This window comes from Salmo trutta, chromosome 33, assembly GCF_901001165.1.
Source record: "Salmo trutta chromosome 33, fSalTru1.1, whole genome shotgun sequence".
NCBI lineage: Eukaryota > Metazoa > Chordata > Actinopteri > Salmoniformes > Salmonidae > Salmo > Salmo trutta.
Window position 1 is genome coordinate 1,503,843 of NC_042989.1, and position 20,136 is coordinate 1,523,978.

The 20,136-nt window shown below is 41.5% G+C and overlaps 1 protein-coding gene across 1 annotated transcript in view; it reads right to left on the bottom strand.

Annotated features, from left to right (window-relative positions):
- The window catches only part of sptlc2a (serine palmitoyltransferase, long chain base subunit 2a), a 52,169-nt gene that overhangs the window by 26,711 nt on the left and 5,322 nt on the right, over positions 1–20,136 (bottom strand). The window contains exons 2-8 of the mRNA XM_029729367.1: positions 11,992–12,198; positions 10,881–11,035; positions 9,372–9,520; positions 7,201–7,325; positions 4,739–4,832; positions 3,506–3,611; positions 646–865 (exon numbers count right to left, since the gene is read on the bottom strand). Of these exons, the coding sequence (XP_029585227.1) occupies positions 646–865; positions 3,506–3,611; positions 4,739–4,832; positions 7,201–7,325; positions 9,372–9,520; positions 10,881–11,035; positions 11,992–12,198 (1,056 nt within the window). The remainder of the gene's footprint in view (positions 1–645; positions 866–3,505; positions 3,612–4,738; positions 4,833–7,200; positions 7,326–9,371; positions 9,521–10,880; positions 11,036–11,991; positions 12,199–20,136) is intronic.

The window sequence follows — 20,136 nt, forward strand, 5'->3', positions numbered from 1 at the left end:
TAGAACAGAATGTTATTGTCAATTCTGAGGTTAGTATATTTGCAACACTAAAAGTATACATTTCTGATTTCACACTTGGCATTAAAAGTAGATATCTACATTGTGCGCTGTTGCTCTTCACCCTCCTCTCTCTAATGTTGCTGTATTGTTAATATGTCATGTTTTTATATTGATATGGTACATTTACAGAATCTGAAACGTTTTTTTTTGTAACGGGGTTGAAACGTTTTAGTAACAGTAAAGGACGTTGTGTGATTCTAAACTTGTGCGACTCAAGCTATACTTTTCCTTGTGCGCATGCGCAGGCTATAAATGAGTTGCACAAAATGGAACATAACATTGCGGATAAAGTTCAGAATGAGACAATTTCATGTGTACAACTTCATGTGTACAACATCAAAAGACCTGCATCACTATCCTAAGAGCGTTGCCGTTTTGAAAAGGACGTATTTGGGTGTTTTTGGAGCCTTTGTTCATGTTTTATCTGTGTCCCTGCAACTGCTGAATGAGCATGAGGAAGTCTATCGTTGTGGGGTACGCTTTTAAAATCCAGGTGAAATCGCAACAAGTGTCTGGACAGTTCTTTAACATGCCATTTCCATCCAAAATACAGATTTTGGATTAAATCAATGTTATCCTCCTCACCTTCCTGCCTCCGATGTAGCCCCCAGCGGCGCCGAAGCTCTTGGTGAACGTCCCCATCATGACGTCCACGTCCCGAGGGTCCAGACCAAAGTAGTCGACTACACCTCGGCCCCCTGGCCCCAAAGCCCCAATACTGTGGGCCTCGTCCAGGTACAGATAGGCCCTGTAGCGCTTCTTCAGAGCTATGACTTCAGGTAGACGTACTATACTGCCTTCCATACTGGGGACAGATGGAAAAGGGGTTGGATGGTGGGTGGGGGTGACAAGAGGGACAAAAGATGGAGGAGGAAGTATCCTATCTTCACTTCAGGGGACATTTTCAGCCATCACATCGTGTACATTTGACTAATGATAGAGAGAGCACCAGTGTTGGGAGTTCCTGTAGATTCCTTCTTTACAGTGTAAAGTTTAAACAGCCTGGGCTGGTCTAGCGGTCTAAGCTGCTGCCTCTGAAGTATATGTACAATGTTCTGCTGCCAGCAGACCTTCTTGAACATGTGAACTTTCATGTGCCTTAATAACAAACTCATATGTGATCTGTAAAGATGAATACAACATTTTAATTACGAGCCTAGTTCAGCCTAGGAGAAAGCACTGAGCTAGGGAGAAAGACAGGATCCTTCCTGGACTGCCATGATTGGCTGAGATAATGGTGGGGCTGTACATGCCGAGAGATGAGTCCTGATTGGTCTGTCATGTCACAGGCTTCCATCTATAACAGAATGGGGGCTTCACTGGTCAGTATATAGATCATCTTTGCTGCTGCAGATTTTTGGAAAGATATAGCTATGGGTAGCAGCAGAAGTGTTGCCACAGCTCTCAAAAACATTGCTGCCCTGAATTGATCTGTTGCTATCGGCAAAGCACAGGGGGGGAAAGTTTAAGTAGAGAGTACTTTTTGGAGGACAACGCCATGCTGACTCGCATGCATTTACAGTGCCTTGCAAAAGTATTCCTCCCCTTGGCGATTTTCCTATTTTGTTGCATTACAACCTGTAATTGGATTTGGATTTCATGTAATGGTCATACACAAAATAGTCCAAATTGGTGAAGTGAAAAGAAATAACTTGTTTAAAAAAAAAAAACCTTCAGAAATCACATAATTAGTTAAATAAAGTTCACCTGTGTGCAAGCTAACTGTCACATGATCTCAGTGTATATATATATATATATATATATATATATATATATATATATATATATATATATACACACACACACACACACACACACACACACCTGTTCTGAAAGGCCCCAGAGTTTGCAACACCACTAAGCAAGGGGCACCACCAAGCAAGCGGCACCATGAAGACCAAGGAGCTCTCCAAACAGGTCAGGGACAAAGTTGTGGAGAAGGTCAGATCAGGGTTGGGTTATAAAAAAATATCTGAAACTTTGAACATCCCACGGAGCACCATTAAATCTATTATTAAAAAATTGAAAGAATATGGCACAACAACAAACCTGCCAAGAGAGGGCCGCCCACCAAGGAGGGCATTAATCAGAGAGGCAACAAAGAGACCAAAGACAACCCTGAAGGAGCTGCAAAGCTCCACAGCGGAGATTGGAGTATCTGTCCATATGGCCACTTTAAGCCGTACACTCCACAGAGCTGGGCTTTACGGAAGAGTGGCCAGAAAAAAAGCCATTGCTTAAAGAAAAAAATAAGAAAACACGTTTGGTGTTCGCCAAAAGGCATGTGGGAAACTCCCCAAACATATGGAAGATGGTACTCTGGTCAGATGAGACTAAAATTGAGCTTTTTGTCCATCAACAAAAACGCTATGTCTGGCGCAAACCCAATACCTCCCATCACCCAGAGAATACCATCCCCACAGTGAAGCATGGTGGTGACAGCATCATGCTGTGGGGATGTTTTTCCATCGGCAGGGACTGGGAAACTGGTCAGAATTTCACGAATGATGGGTGGCGCTAAATAGAGGGAAAGTCTTGAGGGAAACCTGTTTCAGTCTTCCAGAGATTTGAGACTGGGACAGAGGTTCACCTTCCAGCAGGACAATGACCCTAAGCATACTGCTAAAGCAACACTCGAGTGGTTTAAGGGGAAACATTTAAATGTCTTGGAATGGCCTAGTCAAATCCCAGACCTCAATCCAATTGAGAATCTGTGGTATGACTTAAAGATTGCTGTACACCAGTGGAACCCATCCAACTTGAAGGAACTAGAGCAGTTTTGCCTTGAAAAATGGGCAAAAATCCCAGTGGCTAGATGTGCCAAGCTTATATAGAGACATACCCCAAGAGACTTGCAGCTGTAATTGCTGCAAAAGGTAGCTCTACAAAGTATTGATTTTGGGGGGTGAATAGTTACGCACGCTGAAGTTCAGTTTTTTGTAAACATTTTTTGTCTTATTTCTAGTTTGTTTCACACCCAAAAATATTTTGCATCTTCAAAGTGGTAGTATGTTGTGCAAATGTTGTGTAAATCATGTTGTGTAAATCAAATGATACAAACCCCCCCCCAAAAAAATATATTTTAATTCCAGGTTGTAAGGCAATAAAATAGGAAAAATGCCAAGGGGGGTGAATACTTTCGCAAGCCCCTGTAAATCAGAATTTTTAAAGGAGATGGGTGGGGCTAAAGCTTAAGAGGGTGTGAAAGATGCTGAATAGTCGTAAACAAATAACAGCTCTTTGGCAAGTGTGAAAATCTCAGCAAATCTTTCAAGTTGATCAACTTTCAAAGCAGTATAACTTTCCATGTTTATCCAACTACAGTGTATGATGAACCATTTTGAAGCTCTGAGTCTGTACTTTTATAAAACATAAACAGATTGACTTAAGCTCACATAGAGCTGTACTGTCAGAAATAAAGCTGAAATAGCATGTAAAAGACTACCTGTATATTCCCTCCACCAGTATGAGGATCTTCTTCCATGGCCTGTGTGTTCTGGGCTGGCCGTGGACTATGGCGTCTCTCAACATCTTCTCCAGACTTTGCATGTCTGACAAGACACACCAGGAGCACACAGTTACAGTTTCCACAGCAGAAAAAAAATCTCCATTAAGATCTGACAAGAGACCATGGCCAGCCCTAGCCTTTTGGGGGGCCTAAGCGAGATTTGAGTCTGGTTGCTGGCTGAACCAGTCTCAAATCAATCAATTTTCTGCAATTCTACCCATTTTGCCATGGGATGGAGAGAAATCTTTGCAGTTCTAAAGCTAATTTCCTGCAATTCTACACATTTTGCCAATATTTATTCCATGTTAATGATATCTGAGTGAGTGACAAAATCAATGGGGGCCTCCTGGATGTCAGGGACACTAGGCACCTGCCCTGCGTATCCGGTCGGTATTCGGCCACGATTACTACAAGTTTATATAGCAGGCTAGACTAATTTACCAATCTAAAAATGATTAGCTGACATACTATTGAGTGACTGTCAGTGACTGACATAACAAAAACTGCTAATGCACTATCAAATTTCTAAATTGCACATTGTTTATTTTACTATTCTAACTGTCAAAAGTAAGTTGAGACCAGACTGAAATTGCCCTTCAGGACACCAGTTGACAATCCCTGATCTAGAGTCTTCAGATCTCATTAAAATATCAGTTTTCCATTCAGATGGTCTCCCTGCCCTGGACCAACAAAGGGAGATTATCAGGAAGAGTCATTGCCATAGAGATAACCTTTCCAGCTCGTGGGAACACATATTCATAACCTGCTATGACCGGAGCTTAGGATTCTGAGCACACACACCTAAATGTCACTGCTGGGACTAAAGGGTTTAGACCAGCGCAGTTGTTCCCAAACTTTTCTAGAGCCTTTGGGTGATGATCTGTACACTGTAAAAACAGGGGGGGGCAGAGATAAAGGACAGACCCATTGTAGCATGTAGGACAAATATAAGGGATGTATAAGCCCCACCATTTTGGTTGAACATGAACAAAGTATGGAGGGGATAAAGATAAGGGACAAACCCGATATTGCTGTGGGGACAGCGATAGAGGACGGACACGGTTTTGCAGTGAGGACAGAGATAGGGGACGGACCCAGTGTTGCAGGGGGGAAGAGATAGGGGATGGGACCGTGTTGCAGGGGGGGGACAGAGATAAAGGACGGACTTACTGTTGTGTTTGAAGACACGGATGGTGGACCCAGACAGCCTGGCTCCCAGGACCAGAGAGGCATGGTTCAGCTCATCACTTAGGATTAGACAGCCCTACAAAGAGAGAGAAAGGAGAGCTTGTCTACTAACACTATTTCTATGCTTTATCAATAATTAGTAAAACCCTAACCTCAACATCTTGTGTTTCGCAATCCTCACAAGGAAGAAAGAGAAAAGAACGCGTATTCTTTTTCATGCCCACAGTCAAGTTTGGAAACCTCACACTGCATCCGCTCTCACAGCAACACAACAGAATTGACCTCTGGCTGCCCTGGCGATGACCTTTGTCCTGACAGAAAGTGGAGCTGTGATGTGCTCCTGGCGGGCAGGAAACACTTCCCGTTGATAATATGTGGTGTTGTCGAGACTCTCCCGTGGCGTGCGTACGCACCACCCAGGTCTGGAGGTCACCTGCTGGCGCCATGGTGACACACACAACCTCCCGGAATGTTGTTGTTATGGAGATATGGAACGGGCTGTGCTCTGAACATTATGACAACACCACACACCATGCTGGTATTAAATATCTTCCCCTATTGCAATACAAACACACGCTCTTCCTCTCATAAACTCTTAACAAACACACACACACCTTTGGCAGCTGTGATCCTGAAAATTATAATGTTCCAAGGTGTGGTGCAGGCAGTACTGAGAGGGCAACACAACAGAGACAGATACCGACAGAGCACACAGCGCCAGGGAGAGAGGGAAAGAAAAGTAGAGAGGCAATGAGTGAGCGCCAGGGAAAGTGAAATGAACAGAGAGAGGGTGAAACTAACTGAATGAGAGAAGGAAGAAAGATGTCTCTAGAGGAGAGAGCGAGAGAGAGAGAGACAGACAGAGAGAGGCATCGCTGTTAGTAGTAACGTAGGAAAAGTTTTCGGTAGAATAATGAATGCCAGAATTCAGGCCTTCCTAACTGAACACAACATTTTAAGTAAAAGTCTAATTGGATTCCTCCCTAAAAGCCAAACAGATCAGATAGATATAGATAGATATATATATATAAAGATCAGATAGATATAGATAGATATATATATATATAAATCCTCCACACCTTGGCCACCAAACTCTCAAAGGAAAAAGATTTGCCTTTTTTATAGACAGGTATGTTCTTAAAATGCCTTCAAAGTGGTATAGGAGGAAAGGTCTATGATATTATTAATGTTGTGTAAACACAATTCTTTAGTCAGGACAGAGGGGTAAGACAAGGTCGCAATATTAGTCCAACCTTATTCATTATTTATATAAATTAACTGGCTACCATATTAAAACAATCACCCTAGAAGACAAAGAAATAAAGTGTATTTTATATGCCGATGGCTTAGTAATCTTGTCACCAGCCGAACAGAGGCTACAACAAAGCCCGTCCTTGCTAGAACAGTATTGTAAGGACTGGGCACTATCCATTAATATAGTTTTTTTCTAAGTAATGATCTTTCAGAAAAAGTCCAGATCCCAGGAATGTCAATACCATTTCATCCTAGGAGAAATAACCCTTAAATACACCACCAACTAAACTTATCTTGGTCTGACTATAAGTTTATCAGGGCGGTTTGACATGGCCATAAAGTCTAACAGATAAAGCATTTCTGAATATATTTTGCAACTAGAAAGACCCTGTATATATTTAACCCACCAATTTACAATATACACCATGGGATAAAAGCCCCACTGAAATTTTACACTTGGAACTTAAAAATATATATTCTAGGTGTGCACAGAAGTGCCCCAAACCTAGCCAGTAGGGAAGAACTTGGGAGACAACACCATGTCAAAATCAAAGAACTCAAAGGAAGACATTAACAACGTACAGACTCAGTGACCATAGCCTGGCAATAGAGACAGGATGCCATAGAAAAACATGGAAGGTCAGTTGAAGAAAGACTATGTAAACACTGTGGGTCGCTTCCTACTCCACTGCTCTAAATATGACTCAAGAGATATTTATCTCCTGAAATTGTAAGAAAATTTTGCAGGATTTCTTGAACTGCCCGTTGAGGAGAAAATCAGAAATGTTGTTAGAAGAACACGTTGAGACAGTATAATAATATAAGAGAGACAATAGCTACTGCCATGTCATACACACGAGCTCTTGTAGATTTCATTTCTCGACTATTGCTGTTTATTTTCTTTTTTGTGTATTATTTTCCACGTATAATTCTTTTGGTTGATATTATTATTGTTGCTCAAAAATATTGTTAACGTATGTAATACTTCACATACATTACCTTTGGCAACAGTGGCAACCAGCCATTCATGCCAATAAAGCATTTATTGAATTAAGAGAGAGACAGAGAGAGAGCAAGAGCGAGCGAGCAAGAGAGAGACAGATGCAAAGACAGTGAATCAGAGAGAGCCAGAGGCTAGAACATAGCAAAAGACTGAGAACCCCTGGTGTTTGGGTAGCATGTCCTACTACCTTGCCAGTAAGGGCAGGGATGTTCATCGAATTGGTAGCGAAGCCCATCCCGAAAGCCATGGCCGACTCCACGCCCAGGAATTTAGCAACCAGCTCCTCCATCTCCTCATGTCTGTCTAAGTTACCTAAGGGAATTTAGGAGATACATCAAAACTCCCATAGACACATACCTACCTACTGATAAGATTCAGAAGAATAACTGTGTGTTATTCATTATCAAACAATTGTATGATACAGATGGCTTAGGGCTGAGTCTGAGCCTCTGCGTTCATCTACCAGCCAAAACGGAGTGAGGGTGTGGCGACTAAATTTGTTTTTATAAACAAATGGATATACGTTTATATTAACTTATTGCTATAAAGTAAACAAAAATCAAATCTGATAGAGTTAATCTCAGAGATTGAGGATTAATCCTACCACTCACTACTGGGTCGTTCCACTTCAAAAAGCACAAGAAAGACGATAACACCCACCATCTCAGATTATTCTGAAATTGTTTCTGTAGTTGGCAACAGATACGATTAGCATTCCTGAAACATTATTTTCTTTAAACATAATTTGATCTCTATGAAATTAAGCTAATTGATTACACCCAAATTTGCCCTTTTCATTTATAGGATTCAGATCATATTCAATAAATATAGTACTCAACATCCGATTTGGACCAAACTTCTTCCTACCAATGAGTAAGACATGAAGAATCCCCCAAAAAGTGTCTAGACTCCCCACACCCCATGCCAATCCCAACCCAACAACCAGTATAAGTGCTCTGTTTGACAAGTAGTATGAAGCTGTGGCTTGGAGAATTGCTTCTCCATACTATGTCATGTATTCCTAGTGAATTTGTAATGGAAGTCGCTTGCAATATTTACCATAAAGTAGTAAGAAAGTAACAGGTTTTAACCACTAGATGCCGCTGTTCCTGCTATATCGCCACACAGTTTTATCCATTTTGCTGGTGTCTTGTGTTTATTAAGTAGATCATAACATTTCGTTTGCAACTTTGGATTCTAAACCAATAGATTTGGCTCATTATGGAAGTAAATTGTGTGGTTATCCTCACAAATCAAGCCAGTCCTCCAAGAAATACAGTTTATCCTTGTCTTAGCAACCTAATGCGTCAACCCAACTATTTTTGAATTGTCCAACAAGTGGCCGCTCTCTGAGAGGGCTCTCCCTATGCAATTCTCAGATGAAGACTATTCCTACAAACCCAAAACTTTGATGGAGAAATGGGCTTAGGTAATCAAATGTGGCAACACTAACAAAATAATGAAATGTATGGCAGTCTTATGTTTTTCAATAAAATTATCAGGAAGTGGCTCTATATGTATTGTGATTAGTAACATTAAACATTAAGATAACTCAATACCAAAACACTAAACAGTGTGTGTTTGGGACTTTTACCATTGAAGACCATAACATTGAAACCATTAGAACTACTGTAGCCTAACAGTTTGCCTGTTCACCATTGGTCTAACAGTAACTAAACCAGACCTCTTTTGAAAGGAATAAACCTCACACAAAAGGGTTTCCTGGACATAGATTAAGCGTAAAAGAAGGAAACATTTATTTTCATCATGAGCCAAATCTATTGGTTTTCTACCCAAAGTTGCAAAATAAATGTTGTGATCTATTTACTAAACACAAGAGACCAGCGAAATTGATAAGAGTGTTGCGGTATAGCATCTTTCATTTTGGGGGGGATTCCTCATGTCTTACTCATTGGTAGGAAGAAATGTTCCAAATCGGATGTTAGGCACTATATTTACTGAATATTATCTGAATCCTATTAATTAAAATTGCCAATTTGGGTGCAATCAATTAGCTTAATTTCTCAGAGATAAAATTACATTTCAATTAAATAATGTTTCAGGAATGCCAATCCTTGTTTCAAACTACAGAAACAATTTCTGAACAATCTGATGGTGGGTGGCACGGCTTGCTGAAATGACATGGTACGACTCTACTGTGAAACACAAATAACTCGAGGGTGTGAAAGTGAGATAAAAATGCTTACATTGGACTCATTTGTAAACATTCAACTTTTACAGAAAAAGGAGGATTGTGAAAATCAGTGCTCTTTCACTGCTCTCTGTGTGATATGAATTAAACTGTGGAGAGTGTATTTACGCGGCATGTGTGTGCATGTATGTGTTACCAGGCCATACCCATCTCCTGCCTGGTGCTGGCCACGCCCACCCCGTACTTCATGGTGACCTCAGCGGACGCGTCAGCACAGTAACCCGTGTTCTCAGCAAAGCCCAGGTAGTTATAGGAGCCCATGTTTATTACACCTTCAACCACTTTGCCTGTGTAGCTGAGAGAGAGAGAGAGAGAGAGAGAGAGAGACAGAGAGAGACAGAGAGAGACAGAGAGAGACAGAGAGAGACAGAGAGAGACAGAGAGAGACAGAGAGAGACAGAGAGAGAGAGAGAGAGAGAGAGAGAGAGAGAGAGAGAGAGAGATAAAGGTAGTTATAAGACCCATTACTCTGTATAGCTGAGACTAAAAGGGGTGCCAAATTTATTTAACCTTTACTCTATTCAGCTAAGCAAGTCAACACACATACTTGACCTTCAACAGTCTCTTGACTGCATGTTTATCAGCCAGACACTATAATGACATGATGCTAATCCCACACACAGCACCAAATCAGAATACAATCGTTTAGTTGACAGTTCCAATCCAACAAATCATGGCCTCAGGTTTTGTGGTTAGTCTAGAAGAACATCTCTTTGTTCTCTCTTACTCCTCATCCAAGGCTTTTACCACATACTTCACTATAAGGAACTGCCGCTTTTCTGACCTTTGCTGTAGATTAGTGTTGCTATCTAAGTACAACACAGACAGGCTCTTTCAGAGGCAGAAAAATAAACTGCAGGGTGAGTTCCCCTCTGGTACCAGGGCTGGGTGTGACACTAAGGCGTGGAAGTGGGCAGTGTGTGTAAGGCAGGCTTTTGTTCCAAACAGCTCTACCACACCTGATTACACTCAAGTTAACACTATATGGGACACCCTGTTTATAACACATTCCTAACAATGTCACACATATGTCCTAATCGTAGTGCAAACTGAAAGCCATGATTAGTTGATTATTTAGGCCTAATCTGGTGTATTTTTACTGGACTGGAACAAAACCCTATACACACCATGGCCCACAAGGCATGGAGATGCCCTATCTAACCACTGATCTCAGACCAGATTACCCTAACCCGATTCCTAACGCTAAACATTAGAGGGCTAATGTTCTCATCTGGCCCTGGATCAGTGGTTAGGACCTTATTTTAGCAACTCTATGGCTACGTCTCAAATGGTCCCATAGGGCTCTGGTCAAAAGTAGTGCACTATGTAGGGAATAGGGTGCAATTTGGGACGCATCCTGTGACTGTAAGTAGCCTTGGCTTGTGTGAGCCGGAAAGGCCCATAGGAGCCTATGTCCCGTTTCTGTAGCGTGAGGCAGCTTGGTGTACAAGTACACCCCCTGGACAGGACGCTAGTCTATTGCAGGGCTTTACCCCCAATCTATTTCCTTAAATGTTGAGTGCCAAGTCCCATTTTTACAGTATGGTATGACTCGGCCAGGGATCGAACTCCCTACCTTCCAATCTCAGGGCCGGAAACTAATCACAAGGCCAGAGTTGGTTTGTCTTGTTTTTTCCTGTAATTATGACACTCACTCAAAGGTCCAGTTGTAATCAGGTGACACACGTTCCACCAGGTCCATCTTGGCCCCCGGGACACTGCAGATGGGTCGGTTCCAACTGTCACGGATCCGCATGTATAAGTTCCTGGTGTAAAAGTTCTCAAAGTCCTGGTAAAGTGGGACAAAGTCCTGGAGACAGAACATATGGGAGAGGGAGACAAGATGAGGAAAAATAAAATAAGTAGTATTCCCATTTCCTAGTATAGACCACACACATACTATGTTAAGTGACCTGTTACCTTAGCATTTATTTCAGACTCCCACGTCACGCCAGCCATATTCTGTGTACTATGGCACATTCATCCACATTACACTAAGCATATAGGCTGAGCTCACAGTCAAAGTATAGTCAAACATGCACTGTTCTAATTAGAGTCTAAATCTCTCTCTATACGCAGAGGTAAACTTAAGTTTACACATGACTGAAAAATCCCCGCAGACATTCAGCTTATTTCCTTGAAAGCGTTTTCACTTTCTTCAAACCCAACAGTGTCTGAGGCAACAAGAGTAGGATATCCTTCAGGCGATAAAGTTTCCTCCTTTCCTCCTCCAGAGGTAACCGAGTGCCAAAACAATGTCCTGAAACTGTTCTTTTACGTGCTGTGAGTGAGTGAAGGTCTGTGTCGTACATTAGGACATAACAACCGCCTTCTCACATTCCTACTTCCTGTTTACTAGTGTATGTCACAATGAATGACTGTTGTGTTACACCTAAGGATTTAATTGGCAAAAGCTTTCCTTCCTTTTTCACAAACATTCCATCTATAGAGTTTTTTGATATCCTCCTCAAAATCGGACTTCAGTGCCAAAATAAATGGGTCCATGTGTTACAGTGAATGCTTCCAAGTGTAAAATTCCAATGTCGAAGGTAACCTCCTTTTCTTACCTCAAAAGTAAATAAGTTGAACATATAAACAAAATGTAACGTTTGAAATATGAAAACATCTGACGACCTAGATCATTTTTTGGAATCCCCTTAACAAATAATGACGTTGATGAAGAAGATGAGAATAATGGAAATGACAATTAATAACATTTATCAAACAAACTGAGGACAGAGCCAGGTGAGCTGGTCATAATCGTACCCTCTGCTCCTCCCTTTCGCGGGCAATGTGACACCTCTCGATCTTCCAGTCCCGGAGGAAGTCTCGGAGGTATCCGAAGATGGTGAGGATGCCGTAGCCCATGTAGGTGAGGACCGCCACCAGCATGGGCGTTTCCTCAAAAGACTCGATGAAGGGACGGCTGTACAGGCCCAGGCCGCTGCTGCCATTACACGCTGTGTGCTGTACCTGGGGGGGGGGGGTGATTTACACTGACATTTTAGTAATTTAGCACGGTTTTATCCAGAGACACTTACAGTTAGGGCATTCACATTAAGACAGCTAGGTAAGACCGCCACATATCACAGTCAGTAGCTAGGTTTCCGTCCAATTGTCGACAGATTTTCAGGCAAATATTCAAAAATCTGAACAAAAACAATATGCGCATTTTACCACCAGATGTGTTTCCATCCAATTGACTTGTTGCGGGTAAAAGGCTGTGCGCGATGACGTAATGCGCATAAAAATAACCGTTGTGGTTATTCTCAAGTACCGAATTAAAATGTTAAGTTAAATGGGTTTACGTCGCATTTTCAACTCTACTAATGGTTTTGTCACGACAAATGTTGCGTTATATAGCGAATGTGCCCACTCTGGGCTCGGCACGTGTGCTCTAACCAACAGCTCGCAGATACAGTGCAGGACAGGTAGCCTACTACATGATGAGATTATTATGGACATAAGAGCAAGATCCGTTTTATTTGTGAAACAGCTGCCAAGCATCCATCATCAGAATAAGACCCTCGGTATGTACTGGAAAGGAGCATCAAGCTCATCTTGCACTTTCACCACCCTGTGACGTTCATCATAATGTATTTAATCTGAAGCCTATCAAACTGCATGCTCTCCTGACAAGTCGTAGTGGGAGGACCACACAGCATGTCATCGCGTGACTCCAAGTTTACTTCCATGTGATGGTTATTATATATCAATATTTGCATAATAGTGTTTCCACTGCCATTTCTCACATCCTTAATTTTACAGACACAAAAAGATCCCACCTTGACGAAACAAAATAAGCTAGACGACATTTGGAAAGTTTACCAACAAATTGGCAGTTTCCATCAGGCCTGTCGTGACATTTTTTAGCATACATGTACTTTACTCGCATTAAAAGGTTAGATGGAAAGCTGGTTATAGTAACCTGGTTCTCAATAAAGTAGTCTAGTTATCAACACAGTCAGTGCTAATAGTAAAAAGGTAAGTGTGAGTGTTATTCTGGGTTTTTGGGAAATGGTGAGATGGGGTGGTTGGGATGGAGGAAATGTCAATTCAGTTAAATTCCCTTTACTCATCCCTTAGGGGCAATGTCAACAAAACAACATACTGTAAAGGGTCTTTCCTTTTGATTCCAATCTCTCATACCCCTGTTGATTTTAACAAAACTTCCATACATATTTGCAAAGAGTTTGGTTTGCTTTTTGTTTCCATTTTTGCAATGTAAAATTATTGTAATAATGATATCATCCAGGCCCATTGACACTGTAAATGACATGAGTTTCATGATCTGCAAATGTGAAAGTCTCACATGTACGGGAAATACACATTTTTCAAAGCACTTGGATCATAGTAATAACAAGCTGTTGCATGTTTTGTATAAAAACATAGGAGAGATATGTAAGCCATGCCTTCTAAGGTCTCACATACACGTTTCAAAGCACTTGCATGCCACCATCTAATGTCTTTAACGCACGCAAAATGTAAATGAATACTTGTCTGGCAACTGGCTCCGAGGTGCCTGCATAACCTAATTCCTGGTCATTCAAATTCAAATGACAATTTCTGTCTGTTCCCATCATCACCGAACAGAATCGTAGTTCAGTAAGTGGTGACTAGCCTATGTGGTCAGTGAATATTATTACAGTGTTAGCACTGTGGGAAAAGGAAGTGAAATATTCAAAATAGCCTACAGAGCTATGGGCTAGCTATGTTTTTACACTGACCATATGTAAAGCACTGTTGCTCTGGCTGTCAGATTTGTGAGTCAAATAAAGGGAGGGGATGCTCCATGACTGAGTGTGTGTTTCCGAGCACTCTCCAAGCAGATACGACACTCCTAACCAACTCACATGAATCAAACATCTTGCCAATGAAATAAATCAAAACAACGAAATGCTGCCACAGATCTCCGCATGGATTATTAAAACAAGTAGGCCTGCATTCAGCATTCCCAGGGCCACCCATAGGTCAAATGTATGCATGCATGACTGATGCTTTAAATCGCTTTTGATAAGAGCATCTGCTAAATGGCATTTTATTATTATTATTATTATTAGGCCTGTATTCTGCTACGTTCCTATTTTTAATAAACAAACTACAGTGGAAGTCGGAAGTTTACATACACTTAGATTGGAGTCATTAAAACTTGTTTTTCAACCACCACACAAATTTCTTGTTAATTAACAAACTATAGTTTTGGCAAGTCGGTTAGGACATCTACTGTGTGCATGACACAAGTCATTTTTCCAACAACTGTTTACAGACAGATTATTTCACTGTATCACAATTCCAGTGGGTCAGAAGTTTACATACACTAAGTTGACTGTGCCTTTAAACAGCTTGGTAAATTCCAGAAAATTATGTCATGCCTTTAGATGCTTCTGATAGAATAATTGACATCATTTGAGTCAAGTTGGAGGTGTACCTGTGGATGTATTTCAAGGCCTACCTTCAAACTCAGTGCCTCTTTGCTTGACATCATGGGAAAATGAAAAGAAATCAGCCAAGACCTCAGAAAACAATTGTAGCCCTCCACAAGTCTGGTTCATCCTTGGGAGCAATTTCCAAACGCCTGAAGGTACCACCTTCATCTGTACAAACAATAGTACGCAAGTATAAACACCATGGAACCACGCAGCCGTCATACCGCTCAGGAAGGAGACGTGTTCTGTCTCCAAGAGATAAACATACGTTGGTGCGAAAAGTGCAAATCAATCCCAGAACAACAGGAAAGGACCTTGTGAAGATGCTGGAGGAAACAGGCACAAAAGTATCTATATCCAGAGTAAAACGAGTCCTATACTGACATAACCTGAAAGGCAGAAGGCAGAAGCCACTGCTTCAAAACCGCCATAAAAAGACAGACTACGGTTTGCAACTGTACATGGGGACAAAGATCATACTTTTTGGAGAAATGTCCTCTGGTCTGATGAAACAAAAATAGAACTGTTTGGCCACAATGACCATCTTTATGTTTGGAGGAAAAAAGGGGAGGCTTGCAAGACGAAGAACACCATCCCAACCTTGAAGCACGGGGGGTGGCAGCATCATGTTGTGGGGATGCTTTGCTGCAGGAGGGATTGGTGCACTTCACAAAATAGATGGCATCATGAGGCAGGAAAATTATGTGGATATATTGAAGCAACATCTCAAGACGTCAGTCAGGAAGTTAAAGCTTGGTCGCAAACGGGTCTTCCAAATGGACAACGACCCCAAGCATACTTCCAAAGTTGTGGCAAAATGGCTTAAGGAAAACAAAGTCAAGGTATTGGAGTGGCCATCACAAAGCCCTGACCTCAGTCCTATAGAAAATTTGTAGGCAGAACTGAAAAAGCATGTGCGAGCAAAGAGGCCTAGAAACCTGACTCGGTTACACCAGCTCTGTCAGGAGGAATGGGCCAAAATTCACCCAACTTATGGTGGGAAGCTTGTGGAAGGCTGCCTGAAACATTTGACCCAAGTTAAACAATTTAAAGACAATACTACCAAATAATAATTGAATGTATGTAAACTTCTGACCCACTGGGAATGTGATGAAAGAAATAAAAGCTGAAATCATTCATTCTCTACTATTATTCTGACATTTCACATTCTTAAAATAAAGTGGTGATCCTAACTGATTTAAGCCAGGGAATTTTTACTAGGATTAAATGTCAGGAATTGTGAAAAACTGAGTTGAAATATATTTGGCTAAGGTGAACTTCCGACTTCAACTGTATGTGATTGATATACAACAGTCAACTTCTACATCCAAAGATAGGGCCAGTTTCCCGGACACAAATTGCTAATTTAAGCCAAGTCCTGAACTAAAAGCTATTTCAAATGAGATTCTCCATTAAGCATGCTTTTTAATTCAAGACTAGGCTTAAACTGTGTCAGGGAAACCGGGCCTTAAAGACAGCACTAGCCTACCTTTAGGCTATTACCTCTTGTCTGGACAGACCAGGGTTCCCCCTGTGGGCCAAATTCGGTCCGCTGGTGATTTTATTTGGCCTCCCAGGTTCTGAGCAAAATAAATGTATGTTTTATAATTTACTGTTATTGGACATAAAATATTAAAATCACCAGGAAATTAGCTTTTAAACTAAGGAAATTTGTTCCCAAGTATTTCCACAAATAAATAGTCAGTCTTGTGATCGTATCCTAACGTAATCAAGGTTTGAAATAATTCTGTTTTTGTCAAATACTATACTGAACAAAACATTTAAATAAATTCATTAGGCCCTAATGTATGGATTCTACATGACTGGGCAGGGGCGCTGCCATGGGTGGGCCTTGGAGGGCATAATCCCACCCACTTGGCAGCTAGGCCCACCCACTGGTGAGCCAGACCCAGCCAATCAGAACAAGTTTTTCCCCACAAAAGGGCTTTATTACAGAAATAAATGCTCCTCAGCACCCCCTTTTTTTGCATATGGAAAGTTTCAGGGATTTTTTATTTCAGCTCATGAAACATGTTGTATTTATATTTTTGTTCAGTGTATATCTGTTTGAAATTGCTGCGGTCAATTTGTAGTGTACAACTTATTTATAACTATGTTATGGACCCCGACTATTAATGTAATTGGGGACACCTGGCCTAGCCTATTCAGTAAATCAAATAAAGGTTTATTGGTACGATAGGTTAATATGTGAGAGACATTTTTACACACACTGCAATACTGAGGTTTGAAACGCATACAGGAGTGGCCTTTGAGTCTTTCCCTTGAAAAATAAAGCCCCATACTGCTTTGCAACCACATGTGACTAGTCATGCTTCTCTCTCCCATACCTCAGAGGCTAGCAACAGTGACATCCACGTGCACTACAATCAGCTTGGGGTCAATTTCCAGACCATGCATTCCCCTCCCTCCCGCTCTCTGCCTTATGAAACGCCTGGGAAAAGGAGCTAGTCTAGCTACAGCAAGTAGGCCTAGGCTAGGTTAAATCCTTGATTCATTTCCTTGTATCTAAGATCTTTTTGTGATGTCTTGGCAATGCCTTATTGAATTGTCAGTGTTTCTGACTTCCAATGCAATGATGTAACTGGAATGATGAGATAGATGTTCTTCTATGTTTTTGTTTTATTATTTCACTGCCATACTGTGTTCGATCTTGTCTAGCCATCTTGTCTCAAGAGGACCACAATGGAAATAAGTCCCAGACTTTATTGTGTGTTATCCTCCATGATTTTATTAATGTGCATGTATGGCTTTTAACTTTTGTGTGCTTGTTTTTTTTAAATGGTCGAATTAATAAACCAAACTAAACTAAAAATGCTCTACCTAGAAGATCACACAGTTGGTTGAGCATGGCGCTTGCAATGCCAAAGGTCGTGAGTTTGATTCCCGCTGGAGCAAATGTATGCACGCATGACTAAATCGCTTTGGATAAAAGTGTCTATATAGGGCAAGACATTGATATAGCCAACTTGATAGAATTGTCTCAGAATTTTAATTTAGATCCATCTTAAGATATGTTGTTGACTCGTGAAAGAGATGTTATCGAATTGCAATACACTAGGCTAATTAAAATTAAGTCTGGATCAAGGGGTGGAAAATTAATGAACAGAGCTCTGTTCCTCTGTGTTCCCTCTATAGAAGGAAAGTTAGGGAGTCGGGGAGTACAGGCTAGGGAGTTGGGGAGTACAGGTATAGGGTTGTGGGGGCTGGGTAGGCGCCCCCCCTTGGGTTGTGCCGTGGCGGAGATCTTTGTGGGCTATACTCGGCCTTGTCTCAGGATGGCAAGTTGGTGGTTGAAGATATCCCTCTAGTGGTGTGGGGGCTGTGCTTTGGCAAAGTGGGTGGGGTTATATCCTTCCTGTTTGGCCCTGTCCGGGGGTATCGTCGGATGGGGCCACAGTGTCTCCTGACCCCTCCTGTCTCAGCCTCCAGTATTTATGCTGCAGTAGTTTGTGTGTCGGGGGGCTAGGGTCAGTCTGTTATATCTGGAGTATTTCTCCTGTCTTATCCGGTGTCCTGTGTGAATTTAAGTATGCTCTCTCTAATTCTCTCTTTCGGAGGACCTGAGCCCTAGGACCATGCCTCAAGACTACCTGATATGATGACTCCTTGCTGTCCCCAGTCCACCTGGCCGTGCTCCTGCTCCAGTTTCAACTGTTCTGCCTGCGGCTATGGAACCCTGACCTGTTCACCGGATGTGCTACCTGTCCCAGACCTGCTGTTTTCAACTCTCTAGAGACAGCAGGAGTGGTAGAGATACTCTGAATGATCGGCTATGAAAAACTGACATTTACTCTTGAGGTGCTGACTTGTTGCACCCTCGACAACTGTGATTATTATTATTTGACCATGCTGGTCATTTATGAACATTTGAACATCTTGGCCATGTTCTGTTATAATCTCCACCCGGCACAGCCAGAAGAGGACTGGCCACCCCTCATAGCCTGGTTCCTCTCTAGGTTTCTTCCTAGGTTTTTGCCTTTCTAGGGAGTTTTTCCTAGCCACCATGCTTCTACACCTGCATTGCTTGCTGTTTGGGGTTTTAGGCTGGGTTTCTGTACAGCACTTTCTGACATCAGCTAATGTAAGAAGGGCTATATAAATACATTTGATTTGATTTGTGACCAGGGCCTAAAACTAACTTTTTGTATACTAGCCACTGTGGCAGGTAGAAGATATATATTTTTTTAAAACATCTACCAGCCACTCAGATCTTTTCCCAGCCAAATGTTTTCCCCACAATAATTACACACACAAAAATACAGATGAGCATGTTCAGTAATGTAAAAAATTAAAAATAAAAAAATGAATGAATGTAAGACTTAATTTAATATTCCGTGACCTGAGTCTTCAGAGACAAAACATTTTTAGCTGCCCCTTTAAGGTTACCTTGGTAACAGGGCCACTCAGGTCTTCACATATGCCTGTGAGAATTTCACTAGAAGGAATCCAGCTTTTGTCGAATGAATGTCAGATTTGACACTTCATATCAGGTTAGAAGAATTTACGCAGTAGGTCAGGAGAATTATCATAACAGGTTAAGAGAAATAGTTTAAGGTTAGGAAAAGGGTTAAGGTTAATTTAACAATAATTTTGTTAAAATATTTTTGACAATTACATTAAATTTTTTTTTTTAAAAACACATGACCGTGCTTTGTAATGTTTCTAAAACAAGAAATGTATTAGTAAGAATGTGGTATATTGCTCAATTTCATTTCAGTTTTTGTGACCTGAGTCTTAAATCTACACTGAAAAAAAATTAAGTGCAACATGTCAAGTTTTGGTCCCATGTTTCATGAGCTGAAATAAAAGATCCCAGAAATGTTCCATATGCACAAAGAGCTTATTTCTCAAAGATTTTTGCCACAAATGTTTACATCCCTGTTAGTGTGCATTTCTCCTTTGCCAAGATAATCCATCCACCTAACAGGTGTGGCATATCAAGAAGCTGATTAAACAGCATGATCATTACACAGGTGCACCTTGTGCTGGGGACAATAAAAAGGCCACTAAAATGTGCAGTTTTGTCACACAACACGATGCCACAGATGTCTCAAGTTGAGGGAGCGAGCAATTGGCATGCTGACTGCAGGAATGTCCACCAAAGCTGTAACCAGAAAACGTAATGTTCATTTCTCTACCATAAGCCACCTCCAATGTCATGTTGGAGAATTTGGCAGTACGTTCAACCATCCTCACAACCGCAGACCACGTGTATGGCATCGTGTGGACGATGTTAACGTTGTAAACAGTGCCCCATGGTGACGGTAGGGTTATGGTACGGGCAGTCATAAACTACGGACAAAGAACACATTACACATGGCAATTTGAATGCACAGAGATACCGTGTAAACGAGATCATGAGGCCCATTGTCGGGACATTCATCCGCCACCATCACCTCATGTTTCAGCTTGATAACGCACGGCCCCATGTTGCAAGGATCTGTAAACAATTCCTGGACGCTGA